At 34.7% G+C, this 18,737-nt stretch overlaps 1 protein-coding gene across 2 annotated transcripts; it reads left to right on the plus strand.

Moving 5' to 3' along the window:
- Nucleotides 1-7,103: 7,103 nt before the first annotated feature.
- On the plus strand, nucleotides 7,104-11,834 carry LOC125677752 (uncharacterized). Of its 2 annotated transcripts, XR_008801165.1 has the most exons (5): nucleotides 7,104-7,574; nucleotides 8,562-8,758; nucleotides 10,674-10,831; nucleotides 11,024-11,204; nucleotides 11,670-11,834. XR_008801165.1 is itself a non-coding variant. In XM_056158700.1 (4 exons), exons 1-4 carry the CDS (start codon nucleotides 7,490-7,492, stop codon nucleotides 11,728-11,730), a joined length of 501 nt encoding a protein of 166 aa, XP_056014675.1. In that variant the 5' UTR covers nucleotides 7,104-7,489; the 3' UTR covers nucleotides 11,731-11,834. The 2 variants fall into 2 exon arrangements, 1 of the variants encoding a protein (XP_056014675.1); XM_056158700.1 differs by lacking the exon at nucleotides 11,024-11,204.
- Nucleotides 11,835-18,737: the final 6,903 nt, after the last annotated feature.

An 18,737-nucleotide genomic window follows, 5' to 3' on the forward strand; every position in this document is an offset into this window, starting at 1 on the left:
AGTTGGTGGATTTGGTGTGCAATGAGAAGGGGGCGGGGTGGTTTTAATCAGACTGGGCACTCATGAGCGCTGGTGAGAGGTCTATTTTCCAGGATTTTTCCATGTTTATTAAAACTTATCTTTCTATGAAAAGCAAACACAACCTGTTAGGAAAACACATATTACGTCATTGTAATGATATAATTTATCATCATAATTTGAACTATTTTTTCATATTGTAACAGAAATATAAACGAAATGTGTGTTTGGGCCGAAATGGGGGTGGGGGTTACGTAACATCAGTCAAAATCTGATTATTACAGACTAATGAAAAATCCTATAGATTTATCTTTTATCCAGATGCATGTATTTTAGATACACTTAATAGCTTAACCATAAATTACATGTGATCCATACATGCTGGTACTGGTATGCTATGATCTTGCCTAGATTTTCTCTAATTTTGACTAAATCCACACCTCATCAGAGTACCATGCAAGGGGATTTAGACACTGTGTACCATGAAGAACCAATTCAATTCTACTTTCATATCTGGGTCACATATTTTCCCTCAGAATTGCAGTATTTTTGCTGGACCCTGTAGGTTTTAACCCGAATTTTTTTCAGTACCCCTCCCCCCTCCCTCATGTATATGCTAGGCATAATGTTGATACCTACATGATGCATATCTTTTTTTTCATTACGTACTCTGCTACACTTACAATGTATAATAAACTATTACATTCATTTCTAACACATGTACGCAATCTCCTACCAAATATCACTTCAAATACAGGACATCTCTATCTTTAAATACATTTGAGCTGTAATTAAGTGCGAAACTGTCCCTTGCTACCATGAAACTTATATTTTGCTTTAAACATCAATCAACATTTCTTAATTGTAATTTCTTTTCATCTTTAAAAAGGGTATTGACATCCCAATATTTAGTGGGAAGTTCCCAGGTATCGTCTGCTAGTGACAGTCTGCTGGCAAATTCAGACATGCATTGGAAGGATGCTGATGTGAAGGACACAGGGACACCTGATCCAAGAACTGTGGTATTTCATTCGGAGCAACAGCCTAGCATTCAGTAGGTATGACTCTTTGAGGTTGAATATAGGGTGAAATATGTATACATTTGGTTAACAATAATAATATTAAATAAATCCAGATAATCATTCACAAATGGAATCATGGTGTCATGATACACTGAAATGCGTTTTTTACTGCTTTTTACTGCATTACTAGGTATCACATACATACAAAAAGTGACAAAAACGGAAAATCATTATTCTGTTTCTAATTATAAGGTATGACAAGTTTTCTAAATGCTGACAAATAAGGTATGGTGGCCAATACTGATTTTATTTGCAATTTCCTTTCAGATATGGGACCCGATTATTCAGAGAACTGCAGATTTTATGAAGTTGTTTTTGACAGAAGATTTTGTTTTCTCCATCTGTATTGCCACCAACCATTATGCTGAGATGGTCAAACTAGGGGGAAGGATTGTCATTAGCTTCCCAAGGAAATTTCCAGCCTCTCACTGAAGAGGAATTGTACAGGTATTACTAGTTTTAATGTACTGATATTGTGACAGTGATTTCCAGTTTAAAACGAATAATAAAATGCATAATAAAAAAGTTATCTTTACCAAAATTAATCTTGCTGTGCGTCTAACACATTTATTAGATGTGTACTACAATTACCTCTGATAAAATTGTATAAGTAATTATATGCATACATGTACTAGTAATTTTCAGAGGGCCTTGACTATACAAAACATTTACAGAGCCAATTGAGCATTCAAAAGCTCTGACGATACATTAGTATTTAGGGCTAAGTATTATGAAATTCTTTTTTTTTTCCCAGATTTTTGTGCAATATCTTATACATGTTTGCTGTGAAGTTCTAGTTGATAGACAGATATCGGTCAAAGCATGCCCCTATCGGAACAACCCAGTACAGTATATCAAGAATGTCTATAAATAGGTTGAATATAAGAATATTTTTGTTAAATATGATGCAAGTACATTTAAATCTAGTGATTGAAAGTAAGCACTTGAACATTCGTATACGTTGAACTTGGAGAGGAAAAACGGGTAGTACTTATTCATAACATTTGATAAGGTGCTGTTGCTTAGCAACCAAATATATTTGAATGCAAAAAATTAGATTATTTTAGATTAACAATAAAGTTCTTTGTTTTAATGTTGCAATATTTATTCTATTTAGAGGAACATAATGGCAAAACGTCATATTATTAGAAAATGATGGATATGTACAAGGTATATAAAGTACAAAGTTTCCATTTTATGACCTTTGACCTTAATTCTCTTCATCACATTTTTGTTAAAAAGCTTTTAAAATGATTTAGATTGATTTAAAGATTATATTTTTAAAATAATGTGACATTTACTAATCATCATTCAATGTAAATATGTTTGAATTGTGTCGAATGTATGCAGAAAGGCAAATTATGGTCAAAATTGTACTATGAGTGTTGTTACTTAGCAACCAAAAATATTTGTTTGTCAATAAAATTGATTAATTTGATTGTGATGCTTTTGTGGTATTTTCCAAGGCACATCAGCTCATATATTTAGAATTTCCTATTTTTGACTCTAATCTAGTGGGAGTGGTCATAATATATATATTTCAGAGAGAGAAGATTGCAAAAAATGTGCACTTATATGACCTTTGACCCAGTAAACCTCTTTGAGGTCATGGGTTACCTTGACAATCTTTATAAGAAATTATTCCCTGTCCAATTTCTAACAAAATTATATGGCATATGCCTATCCCAAATCGTGATACATGCAGATTTTAGTCGATGTAAAAATATTGTCATTTAGTCTTTAAAAACCTCTAAAATGTGCCGGTAGAGAAAGGGTTAACACCCCTTCTGGCATATGTAGTTGTACAGTAAGTTTGAAGTTTCTCCTTCACAGCTGTTAATATTTTCGTGAGGAGCAAAGATAGAGGCTTGGTAGAGCACTTACTGGATCATAAAGTTTTTCGTATATCAAGTGCATAAATGTCATTATTTATTTCCATTACCAGTATTAATTGGTTGGTTTATCTGTAATGTTAAAAGACATGATTATGTATTTATTTTATGTAATGATTGATTTGTGTTGCTTATGTTGTGTTGACACCGAGAGAACTGTCAAGTTTAATTGAATAAATTTTAAGTGCAAAAGGGTCATGGTTAGAACACTATAGCTCAATAGCAAGCCTTGCGAACCCAGTTTTTCTTTTTAATTTCCTAATTCTCCTTCAATGTAGAAATCAAAAATACACTTCCCAAAAAATTTACATTACTCCAAATCTAAAGTGTGAACCTCTTTAATCATAAAATATGATAATATAAGTGTGAAAGTATTGACAACATTTTTCATTTGTTCCCTCTGTGTTAAATTTTATTTATAAAGACATTACTCAACTGTATGACAAACGGGATGATTCCAGCTTCTCCATCGTCAACTTCCCATATTTATGTAGCAATAACTGACACCTCAGCTGTATGACAAACGGGATGATTTCAGCTTCTTCATCGTCAACTTCCCATATTTCTGTAGCAATATTCCATTATCACCTGCATATGGTGTTTGCACATCTCAACTGATTCGATATGCAAGAGCTTGTTCTGCGTATAGTCAGTTTTTTAAATCGAGGTAGGCTACTGACAAACAAGTTGATGGTACAGGGGTTTCAACAGTCTCGATTGAAGTCAGCATTTCGCAAATTATATGATCGTTATAACGATCTAGTTTGTCAATACAACCTCGCATTGGGTCAAATGCTGTCTTACGTGTTTCATACCGATTGTTAAGCCGTTCTTGGCAAACTGATTTTGACTGCGGATAACTCCGTTTACCTGAACAGGATATAGGGCTCACGGCGGGTGTGACCGGTCAATGGAGGATGCTTACTCCTCGTAGGCACCTGATCCCACCTCTTGTGTGTCCAGGGGTCCGTGTTCGCCCAACTATCTATTTTGTATTGCTTGTAGGAGTTATGAGATTGATCACTGTTCGTTATCTTTTCCTTTATTAGTTTATGCACTATCAAAAATTTGTTTCTCATATTGCAACGTCACAGGTTACAGGTGAATCACCATATTTTTACCGGTGTAAATCATTCACCACCGTAGCAAAGTTCAGCCCTGTTTCTAAAAGGGTCTTCGTGTTTAAGGTATACTTTGAATGTCACAAACGGGGGTCAACACAACGAACTCCTTGTCACGTAACGAACGTAGGTCTCCGTGAGTTTGGAGAGAACTTTAGTATTATGTTTAAACCGCTCCTCACTTCCACGTTTTTTAACTTATAGATATTCAGTAATGACTCCTCTATTTTCGATAACTGCTTGTCCACTATGGATTGATTTTATATTTGCATGCTACTCATTTCACTGGAAACCATGCCCTTAATTTCAGTCATCAGTGTGTTTTGAGAGTCCGTTATAGTATTCTGTATTTCGACATGTATCAAATGTTTCGTCTCGGCGTCCATTTTGGTTTTAACAGCACGAAAGACGGCTAAAGAATTTTAATTCCTTCGGCGCGCTGTCACAAATTTATATTTGCGTGTTTTGTTATTTAATATATTAGGATAATGAATACACACTAATTCAATATTCATCTTTTGAGAAATTTGGAACTATTCAATGGTTTACCTGTGCGCAAACTTAATAGTAGCTCTGTTTGCCTCCACAACTTTACGAATTAGGCTTTCGATAATGTCACCAACGAATAAGAAGTGTTCTAGACAATCTTTAATAATATAATTATATAGAAGTGAGAGCAATCTTTACTGTTATCTAATGCTGTCAGTTATGTTTGCAAATTATCTGTCTTCTGCAGATGGAGCAGCTGCAGGTAAGAAATTTGTTTGAGAGTCCTTTATGATGAAAAGGAGAAAATAACGAAGAGTGTTCAATCTCATAACTCCTATAAGGAATTGGGCAACACGGATCCCTGGATATCTCAGGTGGGATTAGGTGCCTAGGAGAAGTTAGCATCCCCTGTCGACCTATCACACCCATTGTGAGCCCTATCTTATGAAAAATACATTAAAAGAAATTACAGAGTCGGTTTTCCTTAAATGTCGTTTTTTATTTAAACTGGTTGAACTTCTTTTGATAAAAAAAGCTGAATGAAAGAGTATTTGTCCTTTCTTATACAGGTGTTACGAATTGCCTCCGTAACTCAAAAGGCGGACATCGACTGCATATTTGTTATTTATTAATTTTTGTATAGCAAGCTAAATAAAAGAATATTTTTTTGACTGGACATAATTATCAAATTCCAAAGTAAGTTAAATTCTATTTTAAGTAATCTGATCATTCATTCAACCTGATATTTATGATAGACAGATGTTTGAATCTTCGCAGATCATAAAAAAAAACAATTCCATGAACCTACCTTTTTGAAGGCCGACTTTTATTGTTGATTGCGGTCATGTTTCCGTAAATTACATTTAATAAATGAAATGGATAATTTACTAGCATTACGACAATAAATGTGATGAGAATTAAATTATACACTATTTATGAAATGTTAGCCTTTTAGTAAATATCTAAAATAATAAAGCTTAAGTGGAATCGGCACGTTAGAGGGAGTGGGTTTTTTGATTACATTCTACATTTTTATCGTGGCCGCTGATTGTGCCGAATAGATTCGGGTTCGTTACGGACAGAATCTCCTCGAAAGGAGTGTGGATAAAACCTGATTAAGCACAACAGTGGGCAATTACTGTTGTACCTATTTTCGAAATATAATTCCCATTTGATTGTTAAAATAAAACAACACAATCAAACTTTGAAACTGATATCAAACCAAAAAGGAAAGATGATAAAGTTCACAAGAAAAAATATTTGATTTGGATGGAATTTTTCGTTTTAAAGCAAGCAAATGTATGCAAAAGTACTGTATTCTAAAATAAATTAAATTTTATGTCTCTGTTTGCTTATACCTCTGGGAATATTGATATTTTTATATATCGCTCTGGTGTGTCCAGGGGTCCGTGTTTACCCAACTATCTATTTTGTATTGCTTATAGGAGTTATGAGATTGATCACTGTTCGTTATATTCCCCTTGCATCAATGTTATCTCATGAACTTCACTTACATTTCTGAATTGCGTTTTGTTTTTCAAACAGATCAATACTTTTATGATAATATATCTTCTAGACATTGTAGATGTTTCGTTTTTAAGTCAAATCTTGTTTTTATCCCGTACGATTTCCTTTACGTTAATAGGAATTACCATGCTACACAAGGTCACCGTAAATAATCGTATTTAAAAATAGAATATATGAAAGGTTATTAACACAATTAATATATATGTCAATTGAATGGGTTACCATCACTACGAATTATCAAGTATATATATATATATATATGTGTGTGTGTGTGTGTGTGTGTGTGTGTGTGTGTGTGTGTGTGTGTGTGTGTGTGTGTGTGTGTGTGCAAAAACTAAAGACAAATAGCAAAGAAAAAATATTATACTTTTCAAGTTCTATGAATAGTATAGAACGAAATAAGCCCTTTAATTCGCTGTTGCTATTCAGAAAATCAGAAAACGGCACTGCATAAATTCGTTTTAATCGAATCCTATTATCAATCTTTGTTTCTGCAAAACAATACATTTTTGTAGACCATATAAGGTAAGTGTTAGTTTTGAACTACCAACTATCCAGTTTTTAATATATATTTGTAAAAGATATAGACTATCTTCATCTCATGTTGGGATCTGGACTGATATGGAATATCATATGTTATGATGGTGCAATACATTATTTCTGGTCATCTAATTTCCCCCAAAATCATTTGAAATTTTTAAATGTTAAACTGGGTTTTTTTTTTTCGCTCGTGATTGTAATTATTTTTATGGTAGAAATATTCTTGGTTTCTAAAGTTCAAGTATCTTTCAAAACCAAATGACACTAGTGTGTTATGTATTAAAACCCTTTGGTGATACATATATAACATCACTACAGTAACTTGATCCGAAGAGTCGAATCACGTCGAGTTGACAGGCGCGGATCATCAGCTCACACGAGACGCGAAGCGTCGAATTTGATCTGATGATCCGCGCCTGTCAACGAGACGTGATCCAACTCTTCGGATCAAGTTACTATAGTAATGATAAATTTATTATATACCCCCTTATGCATTTTAAATCCACATTTATAAGATAATAAATGTAATCCAAATTATTAAAAACACAGACATACCATGAAAGTATGTTTTGTGTACCTAGTTTCGTTTGTGACGCGGTCAATATTTTCCACAAATAACGTTGCGTTCATGCATTGTGACGTCATTGTGACGGCATCAGTTTCAGAGGATACTGATACGGAAACAGAAAACCACAGTGTGGTGATCCGGAAAACCGGATCACACGCTGTGAAATCCACAGTATCAAAGAACGATACATTGATGGGTATATAATAAATTGCAATATTTATCAATGTGTTTTTACTTAGTCAGATTTCAAAAATGTGTATTTCCGGTGTGTTGATTTCCCTTGGTCTGGTAGCAGTTTTGACGACAGATATCGGATATGGACGTGATGATACATGTAGTAAGTTGTGATTATATACGCCAGATAGGCCTAGTCATTCAATTCTGTTAGAGAAATTTGAACAGTAAAATCAGGTTTTCCCCGATTGGATATTGCTGTATGTGACAACTGCAACAATAACTTCCACACATTGTATATCATTTATATAAATATCAAACATTTATTCACAAAACTTTAAGTATCAGGTTTCCTGTCTTTGTTTTTATATATACTTCCAAATACAAGAATGGAAAAGATCCCTGGAGAATATTGTTAAAGGACCTTTACTATAGAGAAGAATCATATTGCATTCGTTAATGGATGTACATCTGAAGTTTGCATATGAATAATATTCTGCACAAGAATCAATGCTTCGTGGTATTATGTTGTTAGAGGGACTTTCTTTGCATATCTGCATTAGGTATAAACGCATTGATTAATACTTCCCAATCTTAAAAACTCCTAAAAATTGATTGGGTAATAAAAATTTGCAATTATATCAATTCTAAATATTTTATTTTACTGCAGTCGGTCCAATGGATTTTCCGTCTGTCGTTGGACGCCAATGTCTTTGACATTCCCATCATAAATTCAAGAAAAGAAATGAATATCAGTTTTGAAAATGTAATTAACTAGTTTTATACCTAATAAATGAAGAAATTTGTATTGTTCGTTCATTTAACATTAACAAGATGTTTTCATAAAAACATTACACCATGCGTATCTACTATAATACATTCACTCTGTTTTCCTAAATTACCTGACAATCATATATGTCAAATGTATATATTTCGTGATCATACAGCTTAATCGATTCGGAATTACGAATTCTGAGGGGGAGGTGCTAAGGCGGGGGGTGCCAAATCATTTGCAGCAATAAAATGTCCTTGTCGTTACACTGTTGTGAATCAAATGAACTTTCAATTTACAAAATGGATGTCGTAAGATAGTTAAGCAAAAAAGATAGATACATGTACTTACCATACCATCTTCATAAATTACTTTCAGATTGGCAATTAGTATTCCATGCAGTTCAAGGTAATGGTGAATCTGTCCTTGATGCCTATAACACGAAGTCACCATCACAATGTAGTCCTGACAATGGCTGCCTTCCTCCACGTTTTACCTTGGATCACTGGAGGGATAATGCAAAACATCTGCGAAGTCCTCTTATAGATCAGTGGGAATCGCTCAGTATCAAAAAGGTGTGGTATATACTTCATTAGTATTACTGATACAATAACCGTAACTACTAAGTAATGTGCTGTATACTTTCTAAACCAAAGTTATCATATACGATGTTTCCAATTTGTACATTGACCGGTGGCGGCAGCTCGGTGGTAAAGTGTTCACTTCGTAATCGATAACTTGTGAGTGCAATCACCGCCTGCACCATGCCAGCGTCAAACGTACGACGTAAACATGGATAGTTATTGCTCCTTTGCGAACCCCTCGGCATTTAGAAGTGAGAATCATATGTTTTTCGGATATCACCTTATACACAGAGGTCCCGTGTCGTGGCAGCTTTGTTACGTTAAGGAGCGCTTACTGGTACTGTCGTAAAAGCTATGCATATGTCTTATTTTCTGTACTTCCCCTACAACTGATGACGTATCAATATGAGTAAAACAGTATTGACAAAACGTTAAGTAAAGAAATAGCTAGTACATTAAACATTTATAAGGTGATACTGAAAAGGTTAGGCTAATATTTTTTTGGATACTCTGCACCTACTCTAGAATTTAGGATCACATTTTGAATAAGAGATGTATGCGTGGGCGAGTGAATAAGAAACCAGCCTATCTCATTTCTGATTGACCGAGACGGTCACGATTTTCATGTCTTATTTCAGCATAACTGCTGGGTACAAAATTCCACGTGTATCGAGTCATTTTTAATAAGAAATTAAACGTCAAACATGGCTAGTGATGTAAAGGCATGCTTTTCATCTAAAGTTGAGTATCGTGCTATAATTCGGTACTTGTATTTAAAAGGTTAAACAGACAAGGAAATACGCAGCGAATTAGCCGATGTTTATGCATCTTCTGCATCATCTTATGCTCAGGTTGAATTCTGGGTAGGGATATTTAAACGCGGTAGAACGTCTTTAGAAAATGAAACCAGGTCTGGACGGAGCGGAGTCATTGGGCATTTCACATGGTATCTTTTCAACAATTTTTAGGTGTACGAAAGCTAACAGCCCGTTGGGTCCCCAAACCCTTTACTTATGAGCAAATGGCAACCATAGCATCAGTATGTAGCGCCTTTTGAAGCGTTTTTGGTCAAAATATGATTTTCGTTTGCGTCTAGTGATTGTAGATGAGACTTGGGTTCATTATTATGAGCCAGAAAATAAAGCTCAGAGTATTCAGTGGGTATGGCCTGGGTTCCCGAGGTCGCAAAAGTTCACGACGCAACCATCTCTAGGCAAGGTGATGGCGACAGTATTTTGGTACGCAAAAGGCGTTATCAGGTTGGACTTTTTACCCAAGAAAAGTACAATAAATGGAGTGTACTATGCAAATTTGCTAGAGCAGCTGAGAACAGCCATCCTTGAAAAACGCCGCGGTGAACCCTCTAAAGGTGTTTCGCTGCAACAGGACAACGTGAGAGTCCACACTTGCAAAGTTGCAATGGATGCTGTAGAGCGAAACGGGTATGAATTAATACTACATCCTACATATTCGCCTGAACTAGCTCCTAGTGACTTCTTCCTATTCCCAAACTTGAAAACGGATATCCGTGAACGTCATTTCCGGTCTGACGAAGATGTCGTGACGGCAGTTGAGGACTGGGTCAGTGGAAAGGACATGAATTTTTCGGTTCTGGGTTGATGGCACACACCAGAGGGCAATTAGAACGAAAACGAAGAGGTGGATCTCAACTGGAAATAAGCTAGGCTGGTTACTTATTGACTCACACTCGTAGATATCAGATCTGAGATTTCCTAGTTCTTTATGAAAATAAAATATTTAATCATTCTTGTTTAGCAAATCTGTGTTACGTGATATTTTCAAATTAAACGATAGAGTATAATGTAAAGTTTATTTTTTCGAGCATTTCATGTCTTTATTTAAGCTTTAAAGTCATTCCCACTTAATTAAGTAAGTGCATTTTCAGATCAGAGTGGAGCTTGGTGGACAGGGGAAGGTATTAGCCTTCTTAGAATTTGATGGAAGCGGAAGTAACAACAAAGACTGGTTTAGCAAATCAAGACTTCTCAATAGTAGTTGGTCCGATCTCAAGACCTCCAGCACAAATTACTTTTCTATGAAAGGGTATTTGATACTGTATCAATACAATTCTATCACATATCATCAGTTTATGTGCTTTCATCATTCTTCCACCTCTGGTACATCCAGTGATCCGTGTTTGTCCTACTCTCCATTCTGTATTCATGTTGGGAAACATGATATTGATCCCCTATTCATGTGTTTTTAGTTTTAAAACTACTATTGATACTTTTTTAGACACGACAACGATATAAATATTGAGAAAAGGCACTTTTTGTCAACAAACATTATGGAGGATGTACTGATATTGGATGGTTCGTAGTTATAGACAAAACCGATATATGTCCATGGGCAAAAAAAGGAGCAGTCCCCTTGTTTTTGTACAGCAACGGACCACAAGCTGCTAACTGGGATCACAGTAAGTGATTTTACAAATGTTAGAATTTCATTGAATGTCCTTGTTATTGAAGTTTGTGGTTGTATGAAAAAAGAAACGTCGTGAATGAATTGGGGAGTTCGTGGACAGCTACTCTTGTATTATTTGCTCTCCTATAAGAATTGTACATTGTTCATCATTTGAATGTGCGATTCTGATTTATTACAATATGAATGAAAATTGGTGATCAAAGAATGATATTTAAGCTAAAGAATATTATCAATATTCAACAAATGCACAGAATAAATATGATTCATCGATAATTTGGTATTATGGATTCTGCAAATGATCACAGTTATCTTCATTTATTCATAGCATAACTTAATTATATTTAAATACCCATACCCTTTGTATTTCGAATTTGTTTTGACTAAACTAACTTGTCCTAATATGTATTTTTGCACACAGTCTAACATTAGAACCTTAATAAATTCGCTTTCTTTTCAGGTCCAGGAGTCGCCGATGTGATGAATGTATATATCCAAACATTGTAAATCTTATGGACTAAACCTTGAAAGTCTTACTGATTATGTATTTGTAAAGTTATGTATATTGAATAATCTTTCTTATACGGCAGTTTAGTATGAATTGCAATAAATGTGGTTCATTGGAGACTTTGTGATTGTTAACGTGGCAAGCATTTCGTCATCGAAAGTCAGATTTTATATGTTGAGCATCACTGAAGAGGCATTTTATTTGTCGAAATGCGCATCTGGTGCATCAAAATTGGTACCGTATGTTTTACATTAAGATAAAAGTTTAGGATTGGGATCTTGGTGGGTTCATTCCTTTTCATAGTGAACGGTTTAGTTAGCCATGCATATAAATTAGTATAAAGTGAAATCCGTTGGTCTGCATTACTAGCATTCTTGACTCAGGCCACTGGTCAGCCAAATGTAAAGTTGAATTATAAATAGAATTACTTGCCACTTTTACGATGAAAGGTGAAGATAACGAACGGTGATCAATTTCAAAACTCCTATAAGCAATACAAAATAGAGTTGGGCAAACACGAACCCCTGGATATACCAGAGGTGGGATCCGGTGTCTAGGAGGAGTAAGCATCCCCTGTCGACCGGTCACACCCACCGTAAGCCCTATATCTTGATATATCTTAATACAACCTTATTCTATGTCAATGCCAATGTTTTCAGTCTAGTGCTTATTTTGTCATAATCTAACACAAAAAAATAACGTTTGAATAATCAATGCACAAGCCTACAGCTTTCTCCCCATATTTATGTGAAAGTACAAGCTCTTGAGATTTGTCATAAATCTCACAATTCCATTGTCGACAGGGGATGCTTATTCCTTTTTGGCACCTGATCCCACCTCTAGTATATGCAAGGTGAAGATAACGAACAGGGAGCAATCTCATAACTCCTCTAAGCAATACAAATTAGATAGTTGGGCAAACACGGACCCCTGGACACACCAGAGGTGGGATCAGTTGCCTAGGAGGAGTAAGCATCCCCTGTTGACCGGTCACACCTGCAGTGAGCCCTATATCCTGATCAGGTAAACGGAGTTACTAGTATCCGCAGTCAAAATCAGAATGCCAAGAATGGCTTAACAATCGGTATGAGACGCGTCAGACAGCTTTTGACCCAATGCGAGGTTGTATTGACGAACTAGATCATTATAACGACAATAGAATTTGCGAAATGCTGACTTCAATCGAGACTGTTGAAATCCCTGTGCCATCAACTTGTTTGTCAGTAGCTTACCTAGATTTAAAAACTGACTATACGCAGAACAAGCTCTTGTATATCGAATCAGTTGAGATATATAAACACAATAGGCAAGTGATAATGGAATATTGCTACATAAATATGGGAAGTTGACGATGGAGAAGCTGAAATCATCCCGTTTGTCATACAGTTGAGTTGTCAGTTTGCCGTTAATGTCTACTTTCAATAAAATATCCAAGTATGAAGCAGAAGTGGACGACTCTGTGGTGTCCTTTATTTCGAACTCACGGGGACATATCAAATCGACATATGAATGCAAGGTGAAGATAACAAACAGTGATCAATCTCATAACTCCTATAAGCAATACAAAATAGATAGTTAGGCAAACACGGACCCCTGGACACGCTAGAGGTGGGATCAGGTGTCTAGGAGGAGTAAGCATCCCCTGTTATTGTTAATAGACAAAACGTCATCGATATATCGAAATGTCGAATTGAAGGCCACAGAGAGAGAGTTTTTGTATACATTCTGCTTCATATGAATATAGAAACAAGTCAGCTAACAAAGGAGCACAATTCGTGCCCATGGGAATTCCAACAGACTGTTGGAAGACCTGATCACCAAAGACCACGAAGATATTGTCAATGAGGAACTCTAGCATATTTTTATTTCAACTTCAGAGTACTTGTGCGTGGAATCAGAGTGGTGTTTAACAAAGTAAGTTTTTGAATGACTGATCACTAGATATGAATATTTCCGTTTTCCATTTTTGTTGAAGTAGCAACTGTCTATGATTTCAAAAAGTTTAGTCTTTAATTTATCGTGAGGAATGGTCATGTATAGTGTTGAAAAGTCATAGGTTTTACTGCTATTGATTTGGGAAAAATTCTGCGATTTTAAGTTTACTAAAACTTCTTTAGAATTTTTTTAGAATCCACATTTGATTAACGCCTTCTCTACCGTACTGGTCAATTTGACCGATGGCGCGTAAAAAGAGGGCAACGCAAAAGGAGTGCCTCTAAATCTTTGAAACTATGGTCATAAGATATATGATCTTTTTATCATATTTGTGGAAATTTTCTCTATTTTCTGACAATGTAAAAATAAAAAAAGTACGTAAAGCCATTAGCTTTAAAAAAGTATTTAAAGTGAAGGATGGCTTCGTCTAAATATGACGCAACGCTTTGTCGCAAGGTCATTTTCCCCCTCGATAAGATTTTGTTTTATTTTCCTTATGAATTCAATATTTTTTAAATTTTTGAAAAGCATATATTCCCTGCTTTCGGAAGATATAAAACTTAGTTTTAATGCCTGGCAAAGTTATAAGAAAATAGCAATTTTTTGCACATGTACGTTTTCTTACGATTTTATTTGGCAATGTTTAAACATAACGGCGTTTTACCTATATTTATATATGGAAATAGGGAAAAGTAAAGACAGCCTGTAAACGTAAAGAAAATTTCCTGTTTGATGGGCCCTTATTCGTGTTATAATTCTCGGTAGTTTTTATATTACGATAAAATGAAATTGGGACTTGCTGCGCGGTTTTCTTTAAAATTTACGACAAAACGTCAAAAGAGATCGACACTCGTCGCACAATAAAGTGATGAAAACTATAAAATTTGTATTTTCTTCTTTTAGTAAATTCAGTACCTTTTGATACACTAAAACAATATACACATATGTATGAAATAATCAGCCAGGTATTCTCTGCTTTTTTTTAAAGCATAAAACCAATATTGTATATAAGAGTTACACAACCTACATGTAACTTCATAAAACACCTATTGAGAATGCTACATCGGCAGAGTAAATTTAAGAAAAAAAGACAGATAAAATACTTCAAATTCAGATATAAACGTTATATTTGTTCGGAATAGTAATAATTTACCCCCTGCCAAACAAATAAAACTAAAAAGAAGTTCGCATATAGCCTATAGGCCAATACTTTTATTTTTCCGTGATCGGGATCGCGGGCCCCGCGGGTTTTCTGAAAGTGTGCACGGGGAACATACGTGTTTCCGTTTCAACGAAAACAACACAGCTTCACTGTGACTGTCACAGCGAATGCTTGTATTTTACATCTTCAAAACCACCTGATGTCAGAAGAAGATGCCCTGGCCTGGATCCCCTGCTGCAGGATGACCCAAACGATCATGCATTCAGTATAAACATGTACATGTAAGTTGAGGTAGCCACATAGGCCGACTAGAAAAAAAATTGCAGTTTTGTCAGGCTGTGAAAAATTCACGATTAATCAACGCGATTTGATGTCATAATTTGTCGTTTCATGAATGAAAATATTTATATCTTATGATATCTAAACCAAGTGAATAACACCCAATTGTTTATTAAGAACTGATATCATTTAATCTATCCTGGTCCAGCATTAATCCGTTTGATTAACACCCTCCCGCCCCCCTTTTCAGAATTATCTCCTTACCTGACGCGCGAGTGTAAGAAGTTGGTGGATTTAGTGTGCAATGAGAAGCGGGATGGGGTGGTTTTAATCAGACTGGGCACTCATGACCGCTGGTGAGAGGTCTATTTTCCAGGATTTTTCCATGTTTATTAAAAATTATCTTTCTATGAAAAGAAAACACAACCTGTTAGGAAAACACATATTACGTCATTGTAATGATAGAATTTATTATCATAATTTGAATTATTTTCTTCATAGTGTAACAGAAATATAAACAAAATGTGTGTTTGGGCCAAAATGGGTTGGGGGTACGTAACATCAATCAAAGTCTGATTATGACAGGCTAATGCAAAATCTTATAGATTTCTCTTTTATCCAAATGCATGTATTTTATATACACTTAATAGCTTAACCATAAATTATATGTGATCCATACATGCTGGTACTGGTATGCTATGATCTTGCCTAGATTTTCTCTAATTTCGACTAAATCCACACCCCATCAGAGTACCATGCAAGGAAATTTAGACACTGTGTACCATGAAGAACCAATTCAATTCTACTTTTATATCTGGGTCACATACTTTCCCTCAGAATTGCAGTATTTTTGCTGGACCTTGTAGGTTTTAACCCGAATGTTTTCAGTACCCCCCCCCCCTCATGTATATGCTAGGCATAATGCTGACACCTACATGATGCATATCTTTCTTTTTTTCATTACGCACTCTGCTACACTTGCAATGTATAATAAAATATTCCATTCATTTCTAACACATGTCCGCAATCCCCTACCAAATGTCACTTCAAATACAGGACATCTCTATCTTTAAATAAATTTGAACTGTACTTAAGTGCGAAACTGTCCCTTGCTACCATGAAACTTGTATTTTGCTTTAAACATAAACCAAAATTTCTTAATTGTAATTTCTTTTCATCTTTAAAAAGGGTATTGACATCCCAATATTTAGTGGGAAGTTCCTAGGTATCGTCTGCTAGTGACAGTCTGCTGGCAAATTCAAACATGCATTGGAAGGGTGCTGATGTGAAGGACACAGGGACACCTAATCCAAGAACTGTGGCATTTCACTCGAAGCGACAGCATGGCATTCAGTTGGTATGACTCTTTGAGGTTGAATATAGGGTTAAATCTGTATACATTTGATCAACAATAATAATAATTAATTAATCCAGATAAGACATTCACAAATTTAGTCATGGCTTCATGATACACTAAAATGCGTTCTTTACTGTTTTTTTACTGCATTACTAGGTATCACATATATACAAAAAGAGAAAAAAACCGGAAAATCATTATTCTGTTTCTAATTATAAGGTATGACAAGTTTTCTAAATGCTGAAAAATAAGGTATGGTGGCGAATACTGATTTTATTTGCAATTTCTTTTCAGATATGGGAACTGATTATTCAGCGAACTGCAGATTTTATGAAGCTGTTTTTGACAGAAGATTTGGTTTTCTCCATCTGTATTGCCACCAACCATTATGCTGAGATGGTCAAATCTAGGGGGAAGGATTGTCATTATGCTTCCCAGGGAAGTTTGCAGCCTCTCACTGAAGAAGAACTGTACAGGTATTACTAGTTTTAATGTACCGATATTGTGACAGTGATTTCCGGTTTAAAACGAATAATAAAATGCATAATAAAAAAATTATCTTTACCAAAAGTATTCTTGCTGTGCGTCTAACACATTTACTAGATGTGTACTACAATTACCTCTGATAAAATTTCATAAGTAATTAAATGCATACTAATAATTTTCAGAGGGCCTTGACTATAGAAAACATTTACAGAGCCAATTGAGCATTCAAAAGCTCTGACGATACTTTAGTATTTAGGGATAAGTATTAAGAAATTCTTTTTTTTTCCAGATTTTTGTGCAATATCTTATACATGTTTGCTGTGAAATTCCAGTCGATAGACAGATATCGGTCAAAGCATGCCCCTATCGGAACAACCCAGTACAGTGTATCAAGAATGTCTAGAAATAGGTTTTAAGAGGTTGAATATAAGAATATTTTGTTAAATATGATGCAAGTACATTTAAATCTAGTGATTGATTGAAATTAAGCACTTGAACATTCGTATACGTTGAAATTGGAGAGGAAAAACGGGTAGTACCTTTTGATAACATTTGATAAGGTGCTGTTGCTTAGCAACCAAATATATTTGAATGCAAAAAATTAGATTATTTTAGATTAACAATAAAATTCTTTGTTTTAATGTTGCAATATTTATTCTATTTAGTGGAACATAATGGCAAACCGTCATATTATTAGAAAATGATAGGTATGTACAAGGTATATAAAGTACAAAGTTTCCATTTTATGACCTTTGACCTTAATTCTCTTCATCATATTTTTTCTTAAAAACCTTTTAAAATGATTTAGATTGATTTAAAGATTATATTTTTAAAATAATGTGACATTTACTAATCATCATTCGATGTAATTATGTTTGAATTGTGTCGAATGTATGCAGAAAGGCAAATTATGGTCAAAATTGTACTATGAGTGTTGTTACTTAGCAACCAAAAATATTTGTTTGTCAATAAAATTGATTAATTTGATTGTAATGGTTTTGTAGTATTTTTCAAGGCACATCAGCTCATATATTTAGAATTTCCTATTTTTGACTCTAATCTAGTGAGAGTGGTCATAATATATATATTTCAGAGAGAGAAAATTGCAAAAATGTGCAATTATATGACCTTTGACCCCGTAGACCTCTTTGAGGTCATGGGCTACCTTGACAATCTTTAAAAGAAATTATTCCCTGTCCAATTCCTAACAAAATTGTATGTCATATGCCTATCCCAAATCGTGATACATGCAGATTTTAGTCGATGTAAAAATATTGTCATTTAGTCTTTAAAAACCTCTAAAATGTGCCGGTAGAGAAAGGGTTAACACCACTTCTGGCATATATAGTCGCACAGTAAGTTTGAAGTTTCTCCTTCACAGCTGTTAATATTTTCGTGAGGAGCAAAGATAGAGGCTTGGTAGAACACTTACTGGAGCATGAAATTTTTCGTATATCAAGTGCATAAATGTCATTATTTATTTCCATTACCAGTATTAATTGTTTTGTTTATCTGTAATGTTAAAAGACATGATTATGTATCTATTTTATGTAATGATTGATTTGTGTTGTTTATGATGTGTCGACACCGACAGAAATGTCAAGTTTAATTGAATAAATTTTAAGTGCAAAAAGGTCATGGTTAGAACACTATAGCTCAATAGCAAGCCTTGCGAACCCAGTTTTTCTTTTTAATTTCCTAATTCTCCTTCAATGTAGAAATCAAAAATACACTTCCAAAAAAATTGACATTACTCCAAATCTAAAGTGTGAACCTCTTTAATCATAAAATATGATAATAT

Source organism: Ostrea edulis, chromosome 3, assembly GCF_947568905.1.
Source record: "Ostrea edulis chromosome 3, xbOstEdul1.1, whole genome shotgun sequence".
Lineage (NCBI taxonomy): Eukaryota > Metazoa > Mollusca > Bivalvia > Ostreida > Ostreidae > Ostrea > Ostrea edulis.